Source organism: Asparagus officinalis, chromosome 4 (genome assembly GCF_001876935.1).
Source record: "Asparagus officinalis chromosome 4, Aspof.V1, whole genome shotgun sequence".
NCBI lineage: Eukaryota > Viridiplantae > Streptophyta > Magnoliopsida > Asparagales > Asparagaceae > Asparagus > Asparagus officinalis.
The window spans coordinates 86,641,174-86,664,448 of NC_033797.1; the positions used below are offsets into that span (position 1 = coordinate 86,641,174).

Consider the following 23,275-nt stretch of genomic DNA (forward strand, 5'->3'; position numbering starts at 1 on the left):
CCATACTACTTCGATGTTATGACCCAACTAGCTAACATCCCAGCGGGGATAACTCTATACGAGTTATTGTGTTTTTCCAAAGACACCAGGGAGGATTTGCAAGAAGCTTTGGCTGATTCTGATGTATTTCTTGCTCAGATTAAGCTAGCCCCCGAAGAGCTGGAGTCGTCAATTTAGCACTACAACCTCGCAGCAAAGCAGTTCCCTTGCATCACCTTCACCAAAGATGACATGTAAACAAGGAACTCAAAGCATGACAGGCCTTTGTATTTCATTGGATACATCGGCTCCAGTGTTGTCAACCGGATCCAAGTCGATCTGGGTTTCACGATCAGCATCATAGCACTCCGATTAATGTATAATCTTGGAATCCCTGCTAGCAAGCTGGCTTCCATAGGCACTGTTATCTATAGATTCAACACCAGTGGGTCTAGATCATTAGGTAAAATCCGGGTAAAGAGCCAACTTGGAGATTTGAGGTCTGAAGTCACGTGCTATGTGATCGATGCAGAGACCTCCTACAATTTACTATTGGGTCAACCTTTGATCCATGGTAACGTTATAGTACCCTCCACCCTCTATCAGTATCTAAAATATGTGGACACAATAATAAGGTCAATACGGTGGTCACGGATAAGTAACCGTTTAAGGGGCTAAAAAACTATTTTTACTAACTCCCTTCTTTACGGTGCTAAATTCGATACTGAACCATCGGCCCAAGGCATGGACAATGAAGAAAAAGTTAATACCGAGGTTGGGCTTGATTACAATGAAGGTTTTGTACTAAATGATATAGTCCCATTTGTAATCAATCTTGATGGTGGTGAATCATCATATAGAAGCTGTAATTGGCAACTTGCCAAAGAAGCAATAAATGACGGTTTAGAGTATTCGTCTTGTCTTGATAATATAATGCAAGGGTTGTATAATAACCCTGATATACACATACCGCTTCGATCATCTTGTATGATGAAGAACTATGTCCAGTACTCATTTGGAGCAACCCTCGTCCTTCCTACAAATGTAGGGTTAAAAGGAGGTAATCTTTGGTAAAAGGGAAATATCTTCACCATCAGATCCCTTCCCAAAAAAAGATAGTGACGATTAAAGGCTCGGTCCTCATTTATTCAGATATAGCCCACAAGCACGTAACTTCATCAAGAAATAGGCATTCAACTTCGCACTCGAAGAATATCTTTGCTCTGGTCGAGGTCCTCGAGTTCCACCTCGTCCGACCTATGTACCAAAAGGAAAGTCTGACAATTACTATAGTTATAGAAGGGGCCTGGACTATGTCTCTTTATCTGATGACAATGGTTGTTGGTAAGTCATCGACCAATTGGCCAACCCGAATAGAGGCGAATACTCGTCATATTCCTCAGGTTGGGACTCTGACGTCAGCCTTGGAGAAATTTTCAAAGGCCTAATGTCAAATTTGGCCATGGTTGATCCAGCCATAATAGAGGAGGACGATTAATTGCCAACTTAGGAATATCCTTGGAATATGGTGATAGATTCAAACAAAAAGAACCTCCCACCAAAGATAAAGTGGTCAAGGTAAACATGGGCGACGAAGCGAACCCGAACCCCATATTCGTCAGCGACAACCTCCCACAAGAAGAGAAGAAAGAGTTGATTACTCTCATTAGGGAATATATCGATGTTTTTGCCTGGAATTACGAAGATATGCCAGAACTTGAGCCAAATATGGCGATGCACCGCCTTAACATCATATCGGATGTTAAACTTGTCAAGCAACAGTAAAGATGGTTTCGTTCATAAATTATTAAGGCAATCGAGACTGAAGTCAAAAAGCTAATCGATTCAGTCTTCATCAGGGAAGGACAACATCCTTACTAGCTAGCGAATATAATCTCAGTCCTTAAAAAGATTGGGAAAATTAGGATTTGCATCGACTTCAGAGATTTGAACACCGCTTGCCCAAATAATGATTTCCCTCTTTCTATCATGGATGTTATCATCGATAACACACGCGGATTCGAGAAAATATCCTTCATGGATGGATTCTCTGGTTACAATCAAATTAAGACGTACTCGAACAATGAAAATCATACCGCATTCATAACATCGCTCGACATCTTCTGCTACATAGGTATGCCCTTCGGCTTGAAGAACATGGGCGCTACATACCAACGAGCAATAATAAAGATTTTCCAGTAACACCTACGGAAGACCATCGAGTGCTATGTTGATGACTTGGTCGTGAAAAGCCATAACAAAGATGACCACATTAAATACTTGAGGACGATGTTCGATCTTAAGCAGATTCACCAATTGAAGATGAACCCTTCCAAGTCCTTCTTGGGAATGTCTAGCGGTAAATTCCTCAGATTCATCGTCACCATGAAGGGTATCCATATTGATCTTGAAAAGTGAAGGCGATTAACGAATTGCAACCCCTGAGTAATCTCAAAGAACTTAGGGGATTGCCAGGACGATTGGCTTATATCCGTCGGTTCATCTCGAACCTCTCCGGAAAATGCAAACCATTCTCGAAGCTCACGAAGAAGGGCATGTCATTTATTTGGGATGATGCTTGTCAGAAGGCATTCGAGGATATCAAAGCATATCTGGCAAATCCTCTTGTCCTTATTGCACCAAAGTCAGGGAAACCATTCTTGATTTATGTTAAAGCAACAAACCACTTATTGTTAGCGGGGAAAATGGTTTTCTTCTTCATTGAAATAATTGTCATCTTGGGTTACAAAAGATCCGGTCTTTTTTAGATCCGGTTATAATTAAATCAAAGAAAAAAAGAAAAATTACAACTTTCCTTATTTGTCGAACGAATCGCGAGATCCTGTTTTGCGGTCTCTCGCTTTTGTGGGTTCTTTGCCGACGCCGGGGTTAATCCGTGGACCACCGCGCGATCTAGATCCGGTCGGATCTACACGATTATACGGGTATTATTCCACGAAGGGAATAATAGCCAGGAGGGATTAGTCCACCAAGGGAATAATCGCTCAGATCTCGGGATCTAAGACCAAGCTTAGATCCGGAGTGTGATATCGTGTAGATCTCAGATCTGTTCTTTGCCTCCTCTCGAAATCCTGCCTTTTCTGACGTAGGTGCTCACCGAGGATCAGATCTGTACGTGCAAGTCTTCAGGTCTTCAAAGCTCTGAGTTCACTCTTCAATCCGGCAGAGTTTTGGCTCTTGAAATTCCGACCTCTGAAAATGAACATCCCCTCTCCTATTTATAGCCAAGCGTCACTGTGCCCGTGTGCACGTGTGGCCAGCACATGGATGGCCGGCCACCTCAAGGTGGCTCGGCTCATGCCGAGCCACCAAGAGGTGGCTCGGCCGGCCACCTTGGTGGCTCGGCCACCGAGCCACCTCTTGGTGGCTCGGTGGTGGCCGAGCCACCTTGGTGGCCGCCGAGCCACCAAGGAGGTGATATTTTCCATATAATTCTTGTGTAACTCTTTGTTAATTATATGCCTTCTCGACTCTATAGAGATGTTTCTCAAAAAGATGAAGGTGGTAATGAGAATAACAGAGAAACGCCATCTATCAAACGGGCTGTCGGAAAGAGGGAGAGGAAGGATGGACCCTCTGTTACTTCACCTTATATGCCTCTAGATCAACCAAAGGAAGGCACAAAGAAGAGACGTGTCATCCAGATATTGGATAGTCCTGATGGGAAAAAAAAGTACAAAAATGAAGAAGGCTTCATACCTACATCTAGAGACTATCCAGGTAAGGCACTGGCGTTTGATTATGAGAACAAATTAATTGAAGACTTTCTACAATCGAGAATGAACAGGTAACTGTTACTGACTTATTCTAATAATAATCTTTGAATTTACTTAATTCTAGTAGCAATTTTCTCACAATGTACTTGCATATAGTGATACGTACATTTGGAAGTGTGCCGAAGCAAGCGTATCTCGCTTAGATGCTTATATACTATTAACGGGAGGTGAACTCAGTGACGATGTAGGTTCTAAACAATTGTGTTATTGATTGTTTGATGTTGTATATAAAATAATTTATATTAACTATTTTATTCATTCATGGTAATTTTTGTAGGTGATCGATGCATTTGTTATTCGGCTTTGTAACAAGATTGAAACAACTGATAGTTATGATCGAAAGATACATGTCACAAGACCTTGGCTTGCAGTAAGTATATCCTTGTTTTTTTCACTAATTGGTGGATATTATTATTATGTTATCCCACAATGTTGACATTATTGCATCTTTTAGCAAGCATTTCTAGAAGGAAATCTTGAAATGGTGGCAAAACGAATGAAGGAAAATGTTTCTCAGCAGAAGTTCTTGGAGTGTGAAAGAATTCTGATCCCGATTGTCAGCTCCGGACATTGGCACCTGGTAGAGTTAGTGAGAGAGGAGACAAAATTCTATCACTACTCCTCAATCAACTCCCCCATTTATACCGCCGATGCTGTGAAATTTATAAATAAGTTTATGAGTTTCATTGAGAGTAATTGGGGATTGGGGAAATTGGAGCATCATGGTCTTGTGTCAGTTGCCGTGCCACAACAAGGACCGTAAGTGTTTCATGCATTTCTAATTTAATTGTTCATTTTTTTGTTTCACAGTCATTTTCAATATTGTAATATTTTTCCCTTAAATGCAGAACGTTAGATTGCGGGATCTTTATGATGGAATTCATTAACAGCATTGTCGAAAAATGGTCGATAACAATTTCAAAAGGAGATTGTGCAAAATATAGAGCAAGGTTTTGTGCTGCTCTTTTGTATGCACGCGATTCACCTTTTTTGTAAATATTATTTTAATTTTCTCCAAGGTTTTTGTTGTGTATTCAATGTTGTAAGTATGTTCATGTTGTTAATATGTTGTTAATTGTTTTGCGTGTACATTTACAGACAACTACGTTGTTGTTGTGTGTTGTAAGTATTTTCATGTTAAATGAGAAGTAAGCTAGGGCTAACATAGCCACCAGAGCAAAAACTTGTGATAGAAATAACGCCAGCCAGCAGTAGAACTAACTCGAGAAGGGATAGAACTAACAGGAGGTCAGCTAGAACTAACAAGCGTGAGGTAGGGCTAACATGGCCACCAAAACGAACACTTGTGCTAGAAATAACGCCAGCCCGCAGTAGAACTAACTCGAGAAGGGATAGAACTAACAGGAGGGCAGCTAGAACTAACAAGCGTGAGGGTAGGGCTAACATGGCCACCAGAGCAAACACTTTTGCTAGAAATAACTCCAGCCCGCAGTAGAACTAACTCGAGAAGGGATAGAACTAATAGGAGGGCAGCTAGAACTAACAAGCAGTTAGGTAGGGCTAACATGGCCAACAGAACACACACTTGTGCTATCTAGAAATAACGCCAGCCCGTAGTAGAACTAGTATGAGAAGGGATAGTACTAATAGGAGATCAGCTAGAACTATCACATTTAATCTAGAACTAACATAGTCATTAGAACACAACTAGAACTAACATAGGCATTAGAACCCACATTTAAACTAGACCTTACGTTAGCTAACACGAGAATGGCAAGAACGAACACGGAAACGGCTAGAACGAACATTAACCTAGGTAGAACTAACATATTCAATAGATCCAACACTTAAACTAACATTATTCACTTGCACTTGGCTGTGAAGGTTACCGAGATATTATAGGTTTGCTTCTTGTTTGGCGACTCTACCAGAGATCCCGATGCAGCATTTATTGAAGCTGAGCAGTGGCTTTACCAAACTGGCAATCGTTTCATGTATTTGCCGAAGATTCCTCGGCACCGTTCCTTGACTGAGCTCAGACGCTAGGCTGTGAAACGGGAGATGTCGTGGCGTTTGACAGAGGAGCATGAGATCGTCCACTGCGGCTATGTTACTCATCAGGCAGTTCCTGGTTCGAGCAGGGATCACATTGTTGGACTGCGTCCTGGAGTACTGGGGCTAGATACTCCGCCTCGTAACGAGTTCGAGATCACATTGTTGGACTACATCCTGGAGTACTGGGGCTAGATACTCCGCCTCGCAATGAGTTCCTCACCACTGCTTCTACTTTGAGGAATCGCCTCGCTATCTTAGGACGGGAGATGCCTGCACCGCGCCACAGATTCTATGGTTGGGTCCATTCTTTGGACAGGTTTTGGTGGGCTCGTATGACGAAGTATGTCTTGAGCCGATGGAGCGAGGAGTTACATGCTTGCGGTCTTTATGCAGCCATTCGGGCCACTATGCATGGCTTGCCTACAAGCGCGAAGCATTTCTTTGCCCTATGCGAGCTTTATAATCCAGATTCCAACACTTTTCTGACCAGGCACGGAGAGTTGGGCTTGGCTCTACATGAGATGCACAAGATTTCTGGTTTGCCCATGGGACAGATGTTATACCAGGAGTACTTTCCCTCCAACCATGAGTTGAGTCAGCTTAAGGATCGCATGCCCGACCGCTACGAGACCTTATGGGACCTCACTTGTCATTATCACATTGCTTTGGCGCAGTCTAAGCCCCTAGCGAAGAGGACCAAAGCAAATGTGAGCCTGAAGCAGTTCGCATCATATTTGTTCAGGAATCTTCCCGTCAAAAGTGGGGAAACAGTTTAGACTCATATACCTATTGGAGTATCAGGGAGTAGTTTAACCTCTTATACCGGTCGGAGGATTGAGAAACAGTTTATACTCGTATACTCTTTGGAGTTTTGCCGTTCTCAATTGGCTTACCTTAGCGTTATGACGCCGGCTTCAACCAAGGTCTGAATGCTATTCTTGAGAGCAAAGCAATCCTTGGTGGGATGAACGACCCTCCTGTGGTATGCACAGTACTTTGGGTCCGTAGTGTTGTCAGCTTCCTCCTGATTTGTGATAGGTGGTAGCTTGATCTTGTTACCTTCAAGGAGGGATTCGAAGATGGCTGGAACGTCTTCGTCCTTGAAGGAATACTCTCTTTGGAGTCTCGGACCCGAAGTCTTTTGCTGCCTTCGGGATTGCTGTTGTGACGCTTGATTAGCACCACCAGTAGCTGCAGGTGTTTTGCCCTTACCACGAGAGGCGAAATTTGAGTCCAGCGGATTAACCGTCGGTTGGTTCCTCTCGGCCTTCTTCCTTCGGAGGAAACGTTCGGCTTGTTCACCGCGCACCTTCAAGTATTTCTAAGTGTCAGACGGTGCTGTTCCCATTGCTTCCAACACGTCCAACGCAAGGTTGTTGTGGCAAGTTTGGAGGATGAATTCCTCTGTGATCGGGTCCCGGCAATTCATCGCCTTGTTCCGGAATCTTTTGACGAAGGTATCGACTAACTCTCCGTCCTTCTGCTTCTCATCGAGCAACGATCCGATAGATATCTCGGTGTCGTCGTCGAAGAAGTTGGCCAGGAACTTGGTCTCCATGTCATCCCAGCTGTTTACGCTGCCTGGCTTGAGGCGGCGATACCAATCGAAGGCGGCTCCGCGAAGAGTGCCGACGAATGACCGCACCATCAGAGGCTCATTACCAGAGATCACCCCCAAGTGCGATTTGAAGTAAATCAAATGCTGGGTAGGTGAACCCATCCCATTAAACGGCGTGAAGTTAATTAGATTAAACTTCGCCGGATATGGGATCGATTCCCATTCTCTTGGGTATGGGCAAGGAATGCCTGTTTTCTTCGTCTCTTGAGCGGAGATCAATGTGTTGATTTTGCTCTCGAGGTTCTTGATCTTCAGACTTTCGCCTGTGTCTTCATTGGCATTCTCGTTACCACACCCTGCATTGACAGGATGATTCTTCGCCAGCATTCTCATTACCACCCCCTGCGTTGACGGGAGGATCATTGGTGTTACGAGCATTTGTATCCTCATCTTCCACATTAATCGGGTTACGATGATTCTGCTCGCCTTGTTGGTTCGCCAATGCTTGGATCTGTTGGTCATGCATTTCTCTCATCTGCTGCATGGCCATCTCCATCTCAAACTTAAAACTTTCTTTTTGCTTAGCCAAAGCGTCTTCAAGCATCTTGGCCATCTGTTCCGCACTTATCATCAGGGCCTCGCGGGGTTGTCCCTCGTTGGATACTGTGTTATCTGATGCCACCGCGGAGCCGGCATCAGATTCTTCATCTTCTGAAGGGCGTCTTGTCCGAATCCTACCATAAGTTGCTCGCTCTATGGTTCCGGACTGCAGACGGGTTCTAGGTCGGGAAGCTTTCAGAATCGACTCAAAATCATCTCGTGCCGATGTCCCTTTGCTCGTCATGTTGGTGGTGACCCTCGGAAATTCTCCGTCTTCAATCACCCTTCTTCTTCGTTGGAAGCGCCTAGGCCTTGGTTTTGGCGTGTCCGCACTGAGTCTTTTAAAAACTAAAACTCTTTCGGGGACTGCCTTAATGCAATTGCATTCAGACAATACCGCCCGAATGAGTTTGGAACAGGGACATTGAATTTCCTGTTCTCGGGGACTCCTCTTCCTGGTTCTATTCGTACCCCCAGCACGATAGTACAACTCGTCATTTTGACAGTCAGAGTAACCTATCGTGTGCGGGCACGACTTCTCAGGTATAACACTATCACTATCAGATGATAATGTTTCCATCTGAGGGTGACTTGCCTTCTTTGAGCTTTCAAAGGTTACCCGTCTCAAAACATGCCTGTTTGGGCGTGAATTTTCGGCGTGCTCTTGGACTTCAATGCGCAAATTGGTGCGCGCAGCTGCCTTGAGCTCTTTGTCATGCTGGAGGTGATGGCGACCCCCAGTATGTTGAGTCGTTCTGGGCTTCTTCATCGGGCCCAAACGCTCGTGAATTGGAGCTTTGCCTCTCACGTCAGGAACTGGACCGAGGCGCTCCAAAATTGATTTCTTCTTGCGGGATGACTCTGCATGATCTCCCGGAGAAGTTATTGGGATTAACGGCGACTTTGGTTGACTCGCCGGAGTTTGACCTTCCTTAGAAGGCTGCACTGGTTGCTTTTTGGCCTGAGTCGCCACTTCAGACTTAGGCTTCCAGACTTGGCGTGTTGGTGGTGGCTTCTTCGTCACCTCCTTTTGCAGTCTTCTACGGGCTTCCTGAGCTTGAGCCCGTGCCTGCGCTGACATCGCGCGGCGCTTGCGAATACGCTCCTCGAGCGTCGAACGGTTCCGTTTGACGCGGACCCATTCTTTCTTTGGCGGCTTGGAAGAGTCGCCATTCATTGGTGGTTGAGGCTGTTTGCCTCTTCTGTTCTTCAACTCCGCGTGGTAGCGGAATCCGTCCGTAGACTCCATCGCCTTAGCGAGTTGCCGCGCAAGGCGTTGACGACGCCTCTGGCGGGCTCTCTTTGAGAGAGTCACAACGCCCTGAACAGTGGAGGCGTTGGCGGGAGCTGGGTTGACCTGGTTGGAGGTCGGTGGAACTTCATCTGATGCAACTTTGGCGTCAGCTGGGTTGAGAGCTTCGTTGGCTTCCCGAGCAGCTTCAAACCAACGAGCTTTTCTCCCGGAGGAGAACTTCTTGGACTTGCGGGGGGAGGTAGATCCGGACGAGGACACGTACTCCTCGAACTTGGCTTGGTCGAACTCGTACTCGACCTCCTCCACGACCGGGATTGCAATCCGCGGCTGCGACGCATCGATCTCGTTGGCGAGATCGTCGGCTCCCACTGTGGTCGCCAGATTGTTCGCGTGGAAAACTGTTTTCTTTTTCATTGATATGATTGTCATCTTGGGTTACAAAGATCCGGTCTTTTATAGATCCGGTTACAACTAAATCAAAGAAAATAAAGAAAAAATTACAACTTTCCTTCTGTGAACAAATCACGAGCTCCTGTTTTGCGGTCGCTCGCTTTGGTGGGTTCTTTGCCTGCGCCGGGGTTAATCCGTGGACCACCGCGCGATCTAGATCCGGTCGGATCTACACGAGTATGCGGGTATTATTCCACGAAGGGAATAATAGCCGGGAGGGATTAATCCACCAAGGGAATAATCGCTCGGATCTCGAGATCTAAGACCAAGCTTAGATCTGGAGTGTAGCCTCGTGTAGATCTCAGATCTGTTCTTTCTTCCTCTCGAGATCCTGCCTTTTCTGACGTGGATGGTCGCCGAGGATCAGATCCGAATGTGCAAGTCTTCTGGTCTTCAAAGCTCCGAGTTCACTCTTCAATCCGGCAGAGTTTCGGCTCTTGAAAGTTCGACCTCTGAAAATGAACATCTCTAGGCCTATTTATAGGCTCTCAGGACAGTGGCTGCAAAAAGGGAATTGTCGGCCACCTCTGGCCACTGTCGGCCACCTCGGGCCACTGTCGGCCACCTCGGGGTGGCCGACACTGTGCCTAGCCACCTTGGGGTGGCTCGGCTCATGGCCGAGCCTTTGGTGGCTCGGAGGTGGCCGAGCCACCCCAAGGTGGCTCGGCCACCGAGCCACCTAGGTGGCTCGGCCGAGCCACCACTTGGTGGCTCGGCCACCGAGCCACCTTGGTGGCTTGGTTTCTGAGCTCCTCTGGGTGTTTGGTTTTTCGTTGTTTCCGGTTCTTTCTGTGATTCGGTTGATTGAAACTCTGATTTGTTGATCTGATTTGGCAGTGAGTCGGATTCCTGATTTGGCAGTAAATCCGCTTCTGAGTTCGAGTCCGAAACTGATCTCGATTCGATCGTGATTCGTCTGAGTCTGTTCTCGGTTGGATGACTCGTTGATTCTTTGACACTTGGCTTGATTCCGAACGCGTATGGATGCATTCCGTCGCTTGCGTGCGATTCGTCGATCTCGTCACCTCGTTGGTTCGTCGGTTTATGCCGAACTGTGCTAAGGGACCTATAAGCAATTTTATATGCCTACACTTATTAAGTGCTTTGCTTGCAAAAGACGTCGACAATAGTCATGAATAAGCTGTATACTACTTGAGTCAGACTTTGGTAGGCACCGAATCTTGATATTCGATAATTAAAAAGGAGTGCCATACCTTAGTGTTCGCGATTCAAAAATGCGACACTACGTGGTTGGATAGACGATCAACATAATTTCCAATGCTAACCTAGTCCGGGTATTCATGACGTAACTAGCTTTCATTAATTGACGGTTAGTGAGATGGGCTCTGCTCTTGTCCTAATACGACCTGCACTTCAAACAACAGAAGTTGGTCAAAGGGCATGTGATTTGTGATATTCTAGCGCCTAACCCTGCGAAGGATACAACCGAATTATATGAAGATTTGCCGAATAAAAGCCTATGAAGTCAACACTACCTCCCATCAGCAGGTGTGGCAAGTACACTTCGACGGTGCTTCTCGAGCAACCAATGTGGTGATCGATCCCCGATGTTCAGAAATATCCTCAAGTGTCGGAGTCATCCTAGTTTCCCTGGAGAAACATGTGATGCTCCGGGCCTATTCATTGGTCGAGCGGTGCTCCAACAACATAGCCGAATACAGCGCATTGCTCATTGGACTCAGTTTCGCCAAAGAACTGGGGGTCGAGTATCTCGAAGCTTTTGGTGATTTTCAACTGATAGTCAACCAAGTTCGAGGTGAGTATGAAGTCAGAAACCAAGACCCGTGTGGCGCCCTTGGGTTCACACAAGGCTACAGTCCAAGGTGAAACCAAGAATGTCAAATCTGTCATGCACCACACCGTGCAATAACATGTTTCACCATCATAATTACTATCTCTCTAGTAGACTTAATAACAGGTGTAGGTACAAAAGCAAGTAAAAGATAATTCAAGAATCAACTGATGAAATAATAGAGATCAAATTAATATTTCATCAGCTAACATACTGAAGTACAAGTCAATGTCTGAAATAAATAAACTGGAGTTCTCAACAAGTCTCAAATATAAAATGTCTGACTAAGAGGAAATAAGGCACACAGCCTTTACAACTTCTAGAAATAAAATCCTCAAATGTATAAACAGAAGTCTACAATGGAGATCAAAAGAAAAATATAACTAAAACATATAGCTGAAGCTAAAGTGCATCGCCATCAACCTGCGACTCTCCGGGCTCCTGGCTCGTTACCTGAAAGGGGGAGGGACAATGACCGTTAAAGCACTAGCGAGCAACATCACAACCAACCCCAAGGGAAAGGACTCATTGTATACAGAAAATATAGTTAATACATATATATATATAAAATCACCGATCCTATTTAGGAACTTACAACTTGTATACAGAAAATATAGTTAATACATATATATATATAAAATCACCGATCCTATTTAGGAACTTACAACATGAGCTTAAGTACGTCGAGCGAAATAATCCTATTTAGGAACTTACAACATGAGCTTAAGTACGTCGAGCGAAATAATCCAAACAAGGAAACCCTCAAAATATACCTTGTAGCTCAAATTGTAGATCCCTAATGATAAGAGGGTTTAAGTACTTAGGAAATTACAACACGAGCATAGGTACGTCAAGCGAAATAATCCAAACAAGGAAACCCTTGTGTATATACCTTGTATCTCAAATTGTAAATCCCTAAATACCAAACCCAAATTCTAATATAGGAACAATATTAAAAGAAGACAAACCCATCTCAAAACTTAAATCCGGTGTCATGTCGTAACTCAAGGTCTAAACTGATGTCCAACACATGGACTAAAACTAGATAACTTAAATCCGGTGTCATGTCGTAACTCAAGGTCTAAACTGATGTCCAACACATGGACTAAAACTAGATGTAGTGGATGTCCAACACATGGACTGCATATGAAAATTGTCCAACACATGGACTGAATGTGATAAATGTCCAACAAATGGACTACACATCATAATTGCCCAACACATGGACTAGATGAAATATATGAACAGATGCATATACGCTAATTTCTCACGTGTCTCGGTGTGCAAACCTAAACTTGTGTCTGCATGTCATCTCATATGTAAAGATACAGGTTAAATAATAATTTCTAATACCCGTTATTCGAGGCGACTACTCGTTCATATTAAAGCATGCAACAAGCATAAACAGTTTTAGTTAAACTGAAACAACCCAAACAGATCCAAATTGAGGAAACTGGAAAATTCCTCATCAGTCGACAAATGAGTCGACTGGGATTGGTCGACTCATTGGTCGATCAGAACAAAACACAAAAAATATAAATTTTTCCGTCAGTCGACTCATTGGTCGACTCATCAGTCGACTCATAAGTCAACTCATTAGTCGACTGAGCAGAAAATTCCTAGTTTTTCAACATACAATGATTTATATGAAAAATTTAAATCTAAAGTTCATCTTCATCATGTCCAACAAAACATTTCCGATTCTAACACATGTGTATCAACAGAAACGAAAGATTTGCATGTAATAACTTACATTAAAATCCTAAACATATTTATCCATGTTTAAAAATGTTTAAAAAATAAAGAAATTATAAAGAAACACATGTTTAAAACTAACTCTAGATCTGGATCTATATTACAAAAATGTTGGTGAGTTTTTATTAAATTGAAAATGTAGATCTTGCAACTCATAATATAAAGCATTTATCTTTATGCACAAAAATATGTTTTAGGCTCAAAAATTCAAAATAAATCTCAAAGAAAACTATACAAACAGTGGGTGAGGGCTGGGCGAGATGTTACTCGCCTCTGCTATGCTAGAACAACTCCTGAATCTGAGAGAGGATGATTCCCTTCGCTGCACCTCGCCAAAACCCGTTGAAATCCTCCGAAAATCCCCCAAAAATCACCAAAAATGAGCTAGGGTTTGAGGGGATAGAGGGGCTAGGGTTTCTCTAGGATTCTGATGGGTTTAGGGTTGGTTTCACGTAAAAGAAAATATATATAATACGGTTAAAACCTAAAAGAAAACTCATCCAAACCTGCAACTAAAAAATCTGGAAATCTGCCCGTAAGTCGACTCATAGGTCGACTCATAAGTCGACTCATGAGTCAACTAAGCCGATGTTTTCCATATTCGTACATGTTTTGCTAATTTGCCAAAACCAATGCACAAAACTCTATAAAAATACACCCATACATATCTTATAACTTGTTATCAAGTATATCTATGACCTCAAATCATTTACCACAATATAATTATCTATCACTAATAATTCACATATACTTCTAACAAAAATACGCGGTTTTACATTCTTCCCCCCTTAAAAGAATTTCATCCTCGAAATTTAGAAATCATACTCAAACAAATAATATTACTCTAGACAAGCATATAGCGATATTTATATTTAACAATCCAAGATGACTATATTCCCACTCAACCCTTAATCAAATAGAACTAGCACGTCAGGCAAAAAATCCAAACAAGGAACCCACCATATATATACCACGTGTTCCAACAGATTAAGAATTGAGTGGAAATATCCTCATTCTAGCGTTAAATCTAAATATAATCACACAAATGATCATACACATAAATCAATCCACTTCCTCAATAAATGCATGAAGTAGCGCTGCATAGCATCTTCGCGCTCTCGAAAATCATCTTCGATGTCCACACTTAACCATCTAAAATGTAAATACACCCACTTAACCCCTAACTAAATGGAACAAGTACATCAAGCGAAAAATCCAAACAAGGAACCCCTCATATATATACCATATGTTCCGAGTACTTAGGAGATAAGTGGTAATACCCTCATTTTAGTGTTAAGTATAAACATCGTCATAATTGAATCTATAAGCCATATATAAGTCATACAAAAAGATTTAATTTACCTGCTCAAACAAGTGTGGATAGTCGCGATGCATGTCCTCTTCTCACTCCCAAGAAATCTCCTCAACGCCTCTTCAGTTCCACTGAACTTTCACCAAAGAAATTACCTTGTTTCTAAGCCTCTTGTCCTCTCTGACAAGTATACAAACCGGAATCTCAATAGTAGTCAAATCCTCCTGAAGCTCAATATCTGGTGCATCCAACACTCTCTGTTGCTCCTCATTATGCAAGTGCTTCTTGAGCATAGAAATATGAAATACATTATGTATACTAGACATCGATGCTGGAAGATCTAGTCTGTATGATACAGCTCCAATGCGCTCCAAAATCCGGAAGGGTCCAATATACCTCGGTGTAAGCTTTCCCCGTCTCCTAAATCGCTGAACACCTTTCATAGGCGATACCTTCAGCATAACCGAATCTCCAACCTAAAACTCCAAGGGTCTTCGTCTCTTATCTGCATAGCTTTTTTGTCGACTTTGAGTGGCTAAAATCCTCTCTCTAATCAATGCTATCTTCTCAGTAGTCTGCCTCACAAGATCTGGCCTAAGCATTAAGCTATCCTCCGGTTCTGCCCAGCATATCAGTGATCTACAAGGTCTCCCGTACAATACCTCATATGGGGCCGTACCGATCGTCGCTTGATAACTATTGTTATAAGCGAACTCTATCAGTGGAATATGCTCCTCCCAGCTATCTTGAAAGTCTATGACACAAGCGCGTAACATGTCTTCCAACACCTGATTCACCCTCTCCGTCTAACCATCTGTCTGTGGGTGGAATACACTACTGTAAGATAATCTGCTACCGAACGAATCCGGGAAACTCCTCCAAAAATACGAAGTGAATATTGAACCTCGATCCGACACAATCGTATCAGGAACTCCATGAAGTCGGACTATCTCCCGAATAAATATCCTCGCATACGCCTCAGCTGTATATGTAGTCTTCATTGGAATAAAATGCGCTGACTTCATCGACCGATCCACAATCACCCAAACTGAATCATTCCCCTTCTTTGACTTTGGCAACCCTTACAATGAAGTCCATAGAAATATCCGCCCATTTCCACTCTGGGTTGGGTAAAGGCTGAAGTGTTCCTGCTGGTCTCTGATGATCTGTCTTCACCTGCTGACAGGTAAAACACTTAGCCACATACTCTGCAATCTCTCTACGTATACTACTCCACGAGAAGTGTCTCTTCAAGTCCTTGTACATCTTCGTGGTTCCTGGATGCACTATATACCGAGACGATGAGCTTCATCAAATAGCTCCCTCTTCAGCTCAACACTGGATGGCATAACCAATCTACCCTTCATCCGTAGACCTCCATCTGCTCCAATGGTCCAATTAGCTTTAGGTTCTTTAGAAATCTCCTCCTTTCGGATTTGAATCCAAGAGTCTTCCAGCTGAGCTCTGACAACTCCGATACTCCAAGATGGCTGCACTGACACAGCTCCCAAAAATGCACTGGTTCCACCAATCTTGGGTCTGAAATCCAACTGGCTAAGAGTACAAAGATCTCTATATAATGAACACCTCAAAGCCGAAACCCGATGTCGACGCTTCCTGCTTAAAGCATCTGCTACGACGTTCGCCTTTCCCGGATGATACTGGATCGTGAACTCGTAATCCTTGATAAACTCAATCCACCTCCTTTGTCTCTGGTTGAGTTCCTTCTGAGAGAAAAGATACTTTAGACTCTGGTGGTCTGTGAACAGCTCAAACTGCACTCCATACAAGTAGTGTCTTCAAGACTTTAGTGCAAATACTACTGCTGCTAACTCCAAATCATGAGTGGGATAGTTCTGCTTATGTACCCTCAACTACCGTGAGATATATGCTACTACCCTCTGAGTCTGCATCAAGACGCCTCTGTTTGTGTCAAAAGTTGCCTTTTCCATTGTTTTCAAAACCTGTTACACCGTTTATCGATTACAAGTTCAAACTGAAAGAAAAGTTGATCTTTTTATAAGATCTCCTTACAACGAAAAAATAAAGATGACAACTTTATCAAACAAAACGCAGCAGTAGTTTATCTCCCGCTGCTTTGCGTGGGATCTTTGCCTGTGCCGGGGACGCGTTAGTCCCTGGACCACCACAGATCAACCCGATAGACAATATAATTACGCTCTTGTTTCACGAAGGAAACAATTGTGGAAGCGACAATCACGACCAAGCGAGATTGTGGCTCTTCTCGAGATTAAAACCAAGTTTAATCCGGAGGAAAGAAGGGGAAAGAATCACAAACCTTTCGAAAGGGCTTTCTTTATGAAAGTATTCACTATGCTCTGATGATTCTCCTCTGAAATTCGTGGTTAACTGGACAATTTGACAGCACCTCGCCTTCTCAATCTCAGATCCTCTTTAAAGAATACCTTAGGCTTCTATTTATAGGCTTTTGGAGATATCCTTTTGAATAAGAATTTGTGTTTAGACGTCATCTGTAGTTTATAACCGTCTAAACGTGTTTAGAGATAACCTCAAAACAGTTGGAGAGGTTCTGGGATGAAAGAATACTTAAAAATCATCGAAATCCGTGTTTGGGGAGGTTTTGTATTCAGTAAGAGTCCTGGTGACTCGGAACTGTGTGAGTCACCATTTGGTGGCTCGGAACTATGCGAGTCACCATTTGGTGACTCACATGGGTGCGAGTCACCATTTGGTGACTCGCAGCCTTGCGAGTCAGTTCGTCTTGCTGTGCGAGTCACCATTTAGTGACTCGCATGGGTGCGAGCCACCATTTGGTGGCTCGCATAGGTGCGAGCCACCAATTGGTGACTCGCGCCTACACGGGCCTCCAAGTGGTGTTTCGTTCGCCTTTTTGATAATTTGGCGATTTGTAATTCTTCCATTTCCCTTGTTTTGCGTACACTTCGTTGCTTCGCTGACTTGTGCATTCTACTGATCCGTTTCATCCCCTTGCTGATGTCGGATAAATTCCCTTGACTTGGGATAATAACGTTTATCGTCTTTTCCTTGTCTTGAACTGTGTTTAAGAACTTATAGGCAATTTTTAACACCTACAGATACCCCCTCCAAAGTGTTTCAGTCTCGTTTCTTTTATAGAAGTGCCTGAAATACTTTGGATGTGATAGGCCTTATCTGCGGAAAGACCTGTTAATGGGCTTCATCTCTTGACTCCTTCAACCTTCAATCTATTCAGCGTTCTGTCGAATTGATGAAGTTTTTTACGGTTCTGCGTTTATCGTCTGACCGCTGTTGAAGTCTTGAATTGAAACCAAATGGTGTCGTTGATTTGACATTGAGCTGACTATCTTTGTTGGGAATTCATATTTGACGACGTCTTGACAGATATTGGTCAAAAGTTATGTGTTGAAGCGAAGAGAACCAGTTTATACTCGTATACTCTTAGGAGTTCGTCGGGTTATCCTTAAGAATATTTTGCACAATATTCTCCAGAAACTTCCTGTCAAGGGTGGGAAACAGTTTAAACTCGTATACCCATTAGAGTATGAATACGGATACCGTATATGTTGGAAATGATCACTGAGGGACCAAAACACCCAAAATTTAGCCCAAACAGCTCGCTATACATGCGAGCCAGCGAATGGTGGCTCACATGTGTGCGAGCCAGCAAATGGTGTCTTGCATGTGTGCAAGCCAGCAAATGGAGGTTGAGGTGTTGCGAGTCAGCTAATGGTGACTCGGGTTTTGCGAGTCAGCTTGTGGTGACTCGGGTTTTGCGAGTCAGCTTCGGGCGGTACTTTAAAAACCGACTGTTCTTCTTCTTCATTCGTTTCGACGTTTTCCTCTGTTCGAAAATTCCTCTCTTCCTTTAAGTTCTCCTCGACTTCTTCAAGCCTTTTTTCACAAGTTCTTGGGAGCCAGGCTAGAACTTTGAAGTTTCAATTTGGGGATTTAGGGTTTCGATTCTTCCTCAATTAGGTTCGAGCTCCGTTCTTGACGACTTCTAGGTAAGATTGTTTGTCCTCACCTCAAGTTTGATCGAATTTCCATTTTCGGACACTTGATTTATGGCCGAAACTCTCATTGTAGATCTAGGGTTTTTGACTAAAACCCCAATTCTTGATTTCTTAGTTGGTTTAGAGATAAACACCCAAAATTGAGTTGTATGTGAGGTCTGGGCCGTCATTTTGAAGCACTTGGTTTGACTGAGATCAAGCTTAGACATTCTTGTCTTTTTTACTGTTGCCGAATCCTCAATAGAAGTTTGTTTTGGGGTTGAATGCTTAAAATTTTTTTGATTCTTGAATCTTGATCCTTGAATTCGACTGTGGACGAAGACTGAAATGTGGATTTCGAACTTGGACATTAACTGAATGCTTGGTGTTGAATTGCGACTGGTTCTAGGCTTTGATCCGGCATCCTAATTCTACATGTGGTCGTGGCCAGAAATTTTGTTCTGTTTGCATGCATGAATTCGGTCAGACTAAAGTCTAGTACCCTTGGGCCTCTAGTTGTGCACGATAACTATTATACCGGACTTTAGCATACACAATAGCCTAATTTGTAGGCACGTCGGGTTTTATTGTTGGCCACGTAGATGACTTCGGCTGAACTCCCGAAATTCAGGCTTAAATTGTTGCATGACTTGTTGTGGGCTGAAACTGAACCTGCCCCACACCCGCTACTTAAGTCTGATTGGAGCACTATTTTTCTTTGCATTAATCTGATATTTCTCAATCGTAATTAACCTGTTAATTCTCTCTACAGATATGTCTCCCAAGAGATCTCGCGTCATTCGAGGCCGTTTGGCGACTCAGTCGCCCGAGCCGGCGCCGTTCAGCTGCACAGGTATATCATAACTGCCTCTTTTATTCATGAGTTAAATACCGAGATATCATACTGCATGTTGCATCCCCGCTTTGTTCTCCTTGGTAAGTCAATTAGGAAGAGCCGCCATCCTCCTTCGTGGGGGTGGACGCTTTACAAGTCGTGTTTTGCTTGGTCAAGACATGACTGAATTATCTCGGGGTGATTTCTTGCCGTACTATACTCCTAAGGATAGGTATATTGTCGCATAATTCGTGCGACAATATATTCTATACTTCGTGTGTATAGTGCGGCTCTTAATCGTCTCGCCTAGATAATCCATCGTGAATATGTCGTTGGTATAATTTCCTCGTTTTGCTCTCCTTTGTGGGGCGAAGGCCGTGACTCTATCTCACAATTTGTGAGTCGAGTTCGACGCCTATACTGTTTTTTAACATAGGCATTTATGGTTGAACTTGTTAATTACCTATATTTTTTTAGTTGAATTTCTCTCGAGGCAATTTAGCGCTCATTCGGTAGAGGGCCGTTGTAGTGAGGCTTATGCCTCTACTGATGAGCCAATCCCTGTTCCGGTGGCTCCTCAGTTTGTTCCAGGTGTCCCAGAAGAGCTTCCACGGTTAATACGGAAAGGAGAGCGCCATAGTTTACGACAACTTATCACGGACGCGCCGCTAGTGAAGGACCCAAGTTCTACGCACCCGCTACGAAAGCCAGATTATTTGTTTGGGGATTCTATAGAAGATCCCGCCGCTGTTTTTCTTGGGATGGAGCAGTGGCTGCATCACGACGACGGTGGCCACCTATACCTTCCTCCGATTCCTTGCCACCGTTGCTCGCCGAGCTTCGGAGTCAAGCTGTCCCTTGGGAGATGTCATGGAGATTAACGGAAGAACATGAGCGCATTCACTGCGGCTACATTACTCGTGGCACGGTTGGCTCAAGTAATCGGAATCGGATAACGGGGTTACATCCGAGGATTACAGGATTGAATGACCCACCCAAAGGCGAGATCTTCACTGTTGCGAACACTGTGAAGAATCGGCTTGCGGCTTTGGGCCGAGAAATGCCAGCAACCGGTCATCGATGTTATGGCTGGGTACACTCGTCAGATAAACTGTGGTGGACCCGTTTGAGCCACTACATCTTAGAACGATTTGGCGAGGATTTGAGGGCTGGTGGTTTATATGCAGCTGTTCGTGCTACCACTTACGGACTGACCATGAGCGTTCCCTATTTCTTGGCGCTGCTGGAACTTTACAACCCTGACGCCAATACGTTTCTGACCAAGCATGGGGAGTTGGGATTAGCACTGCACGAGATGCATAAAATCTCCGGTCTTCCGATGGGGAACATGATTTATCAGGAGTATTTTCCCTCTAATAAGGAGCTGTAGCAACTAAGGTCGCGGACTCCCAACCGTTACAACACCTTCTGGGATCTTGCCTGCCATTATCACATAGCTCTTGCAACACCTTCTGGGATCTTGCCTGCCATTATCACATAGCTCTTGCAGGTATTGATCCTTTATCAAAAAAATTGCGACCGCAAATCAGTTTAAAGAAGTTCGCGGATTATCTTTTTAAGAATATAGACAGTGTTCTGGATGAACCGATTTGCGAGTTGTCGCCACTAAGCACCTCTGAAGTGAATGAGCTAATCAAGAGGTCCAATGATCAATCTTACACCACGGCTGGTATTGAGGATGGCTTTGCTGCCGGAACGAAATTTCAAACTTTCTTGTGGCATGGAGTCAAACCAATCCGGCCTACAACATTACTTGCCGGGTATCTCGCTATTTGGCTGAAAAAGTGTGTAGTGCCATACCAATCTTCTGACGTACTTTCCCCTGAAGTGTTGTTTCCAGCGGTTCTACTTGCTCACCGGAAAAACTTATGTCTTCTTCCGGCAATGACCGCGGGTATTTACAGAGGACTACGTCAAATTGTAAGCGGATTTAGTCAAGAGAACTCTCCGCCTACTCAGATTCCTCTCACAAAGGTGGAGCTCCCTTATACTTATTTAATGGCTTGGCTAGTACTTCATCGATCCGATATGATGTGGGCACCGACCTCGGTGGATCCCTCCCTTCCCTTTCTTCAAATAATAGAAAACTGTAAGTGGAAGGGACGAGGTTTCGCAGATGTTAGGAAGCAGCTTCAGAATCACAAATGCTGGGTCTTCCCTACTTGCTTCCCACGGTTTTCAGGTCAGTACGACGACTCATTGATAGATGTAGAGAAGCCGGGTACAGGTCGGACTTTCCTTGATTCTGGCTGCTTCGATTGGTTGGTTAATATTCGGCCAGGCTATGTGATCTTTCACGTCCGAAATCATTGTTACATAGAACCCTACTTGTCATGTCGGTTCGCTTACCAATTTGGTTACGATCAAATTTACATCGGGAACCCAAACCAACAGCTTCGGACCCGTGGAGGTTTAGTGGATGGGGCTCGAGCGTGGCTTTGGGACATCACTGGTTGTACCGGTGTCAAATTTAATCTTTCGGGCGTTGAGCGCAAGTTAGAGCTGGCTTTCCTACAATGCCGGTGGCTTTTGGCGGCCAATAAACATGTACCAGTTCAAACGATCACTGAGTCAACCGACGAAGAGGCTTCTCGGGTTGCTACTCGAATGGTACATGAATCCGCACTCGAAAAGAGGAGAAGTAGGGAATCGACGGGTCCTTCTAGTCATTCATAGCAGAAGGAGCCAACTACAAAACCTCATTTTGGGGGTGGTGTAGGAATTGGTGGCGATGCTGGAGAAGAGGCACCGGAAACAGGTGTGTTAGATCCCCTCTCTTTAGAGTTATTTGAATTAGCAATTGCTGAAAAAACTCGCCGCTTTTAACCGTGCAAACCTTCACCTCCTGTAAAGAGGCCAAAGATGCAAGTCTTGTTCACCTATCCTAACAAGATGTCGGTTGAAATCCCAGGTGAATTTTCTGAAGAAGAGAGAGAGGAACCCAGCCTCATTCCTCGGACGCAATCCCGGTCCACAACTCAGGTTACTCCACGGCGCGAATTACGTTCGAAATTTTCTGAGGAGAGGCCTGCTGATCCAGAAGAGGGACGTCCGGGTAAGCGCAAGAAGCTGGCTACTAAGCAGCGGGGCAGCCTCAAAATGACTCAAGGAGTTGCAGCTGAAAGGGGTGAGTACTTCTTTGTATAGTTTCTTTCGATATATGTTGAGTTTTCGGACTTAAACAATTTTCGCACTTTGTAGAGGAGGATTTTACAAGCGACTTCGTCTTTGATGCCTCTTCGCCTGATCTTGATTTCTCCGCACCAACTCCGGGAATCAGGCCGGAAGAGCATGCAGACGCTGAGATTAATATTCTTGGCGGGACCGAGGCGGGTCACGATGTTGAGACAGGTTTAACCGAACAGGCTGAGAGTCCAGGTATTCTTAAAACCAGTATCGCCTCTTTCGGATGGCGGGCACTGAACGATGGAGAATTCGTATCCCCGCTAACTGTTTCTATGCTTCTTACTCTGTTAGAAAAGCTGCAAGAGGTGGATCGAAGCGAGCGGGTGCAGGAATCCAGCGTTGCCGTTGAAGGTAAATTTTTACTTGATTTTTTCTTTTGTTGTAAGCTTGATTTCTTATAGATGCGGTAACAGAGGGTTAAGGTGACGAGGGGGATTCCCAAGACGTGCCTTTTGAAGGAGAGGATCTAGGTTCCCATAATCCGGTATCGCTTCTGATGATATGCTGCTGGACGATATGTTGCGGGAACAAGCCCAACACGAGGCCGCCGACCCGATCATCACCGCTGACTTGCCTGCAAGTAAGATTCTTATTCCCAAGTTTCACTGATTTATTCGTGATTTTTTTTTTGTTACTCATCGGAGGGTTCAAATCGTAGGACCAGTCATAAAGACTGATACAACTACTCCTAACGGAAAATCTGGTGAATCTGAGGGTCTTGATT

General features: G+C 44.1%; 1 protein-coding gene across 1 annotated transcript; it reads left to right on the forward strand.

The window, feature by feature from the left end:
• LOC109839017 lies at positions 3,437-20,225 on the forward strand. Its single transcript, XM_020407450.1, has 7 exons — positions 3,437-3,787; positions 3,873-3,960; positions 4,054-4,146; positions 4,231-4,535; positions 4,625-4,744; positions 19,282-19,445; positions 19,822-20,225. Exons 1-7 carry the CDS (start codon positions 3,459-3,461, stop codon positions 20,223-20,225), a joined length of 1,503 nt encoding a protein of 500 aa, XP_020263039.1. The 5' UTR covers positions 3,437-3,458.

What these genes read in the sequence shown, in the direction of transcription:
- LOC109839017 (XM_020407450.1), top strand. Translation starts at nt 3,459, where the DNA reads ATGCCTTCTCGACTCTATAGAGATGTTTCTCAAAAAGATGAAGGTGGT. An exon ending in CTACAATCGAGAATGAACAG is followed by an intron (nt 3,788 to 3,872) that starts GTAACTGTTACT and finishes ACTTGCATATAG; the next exon opens with TGATACGTACATTTGGAAGT. An exon ending in TCCCCGCTTTGTTCTCCTTG is followed by an intron (nt 19,446 to 19,821) that starts GTAAGTCAATTA and finishes ATATTTTTTTAG; the next exon opens with TTGAATTTCTCTCGAGGCAA.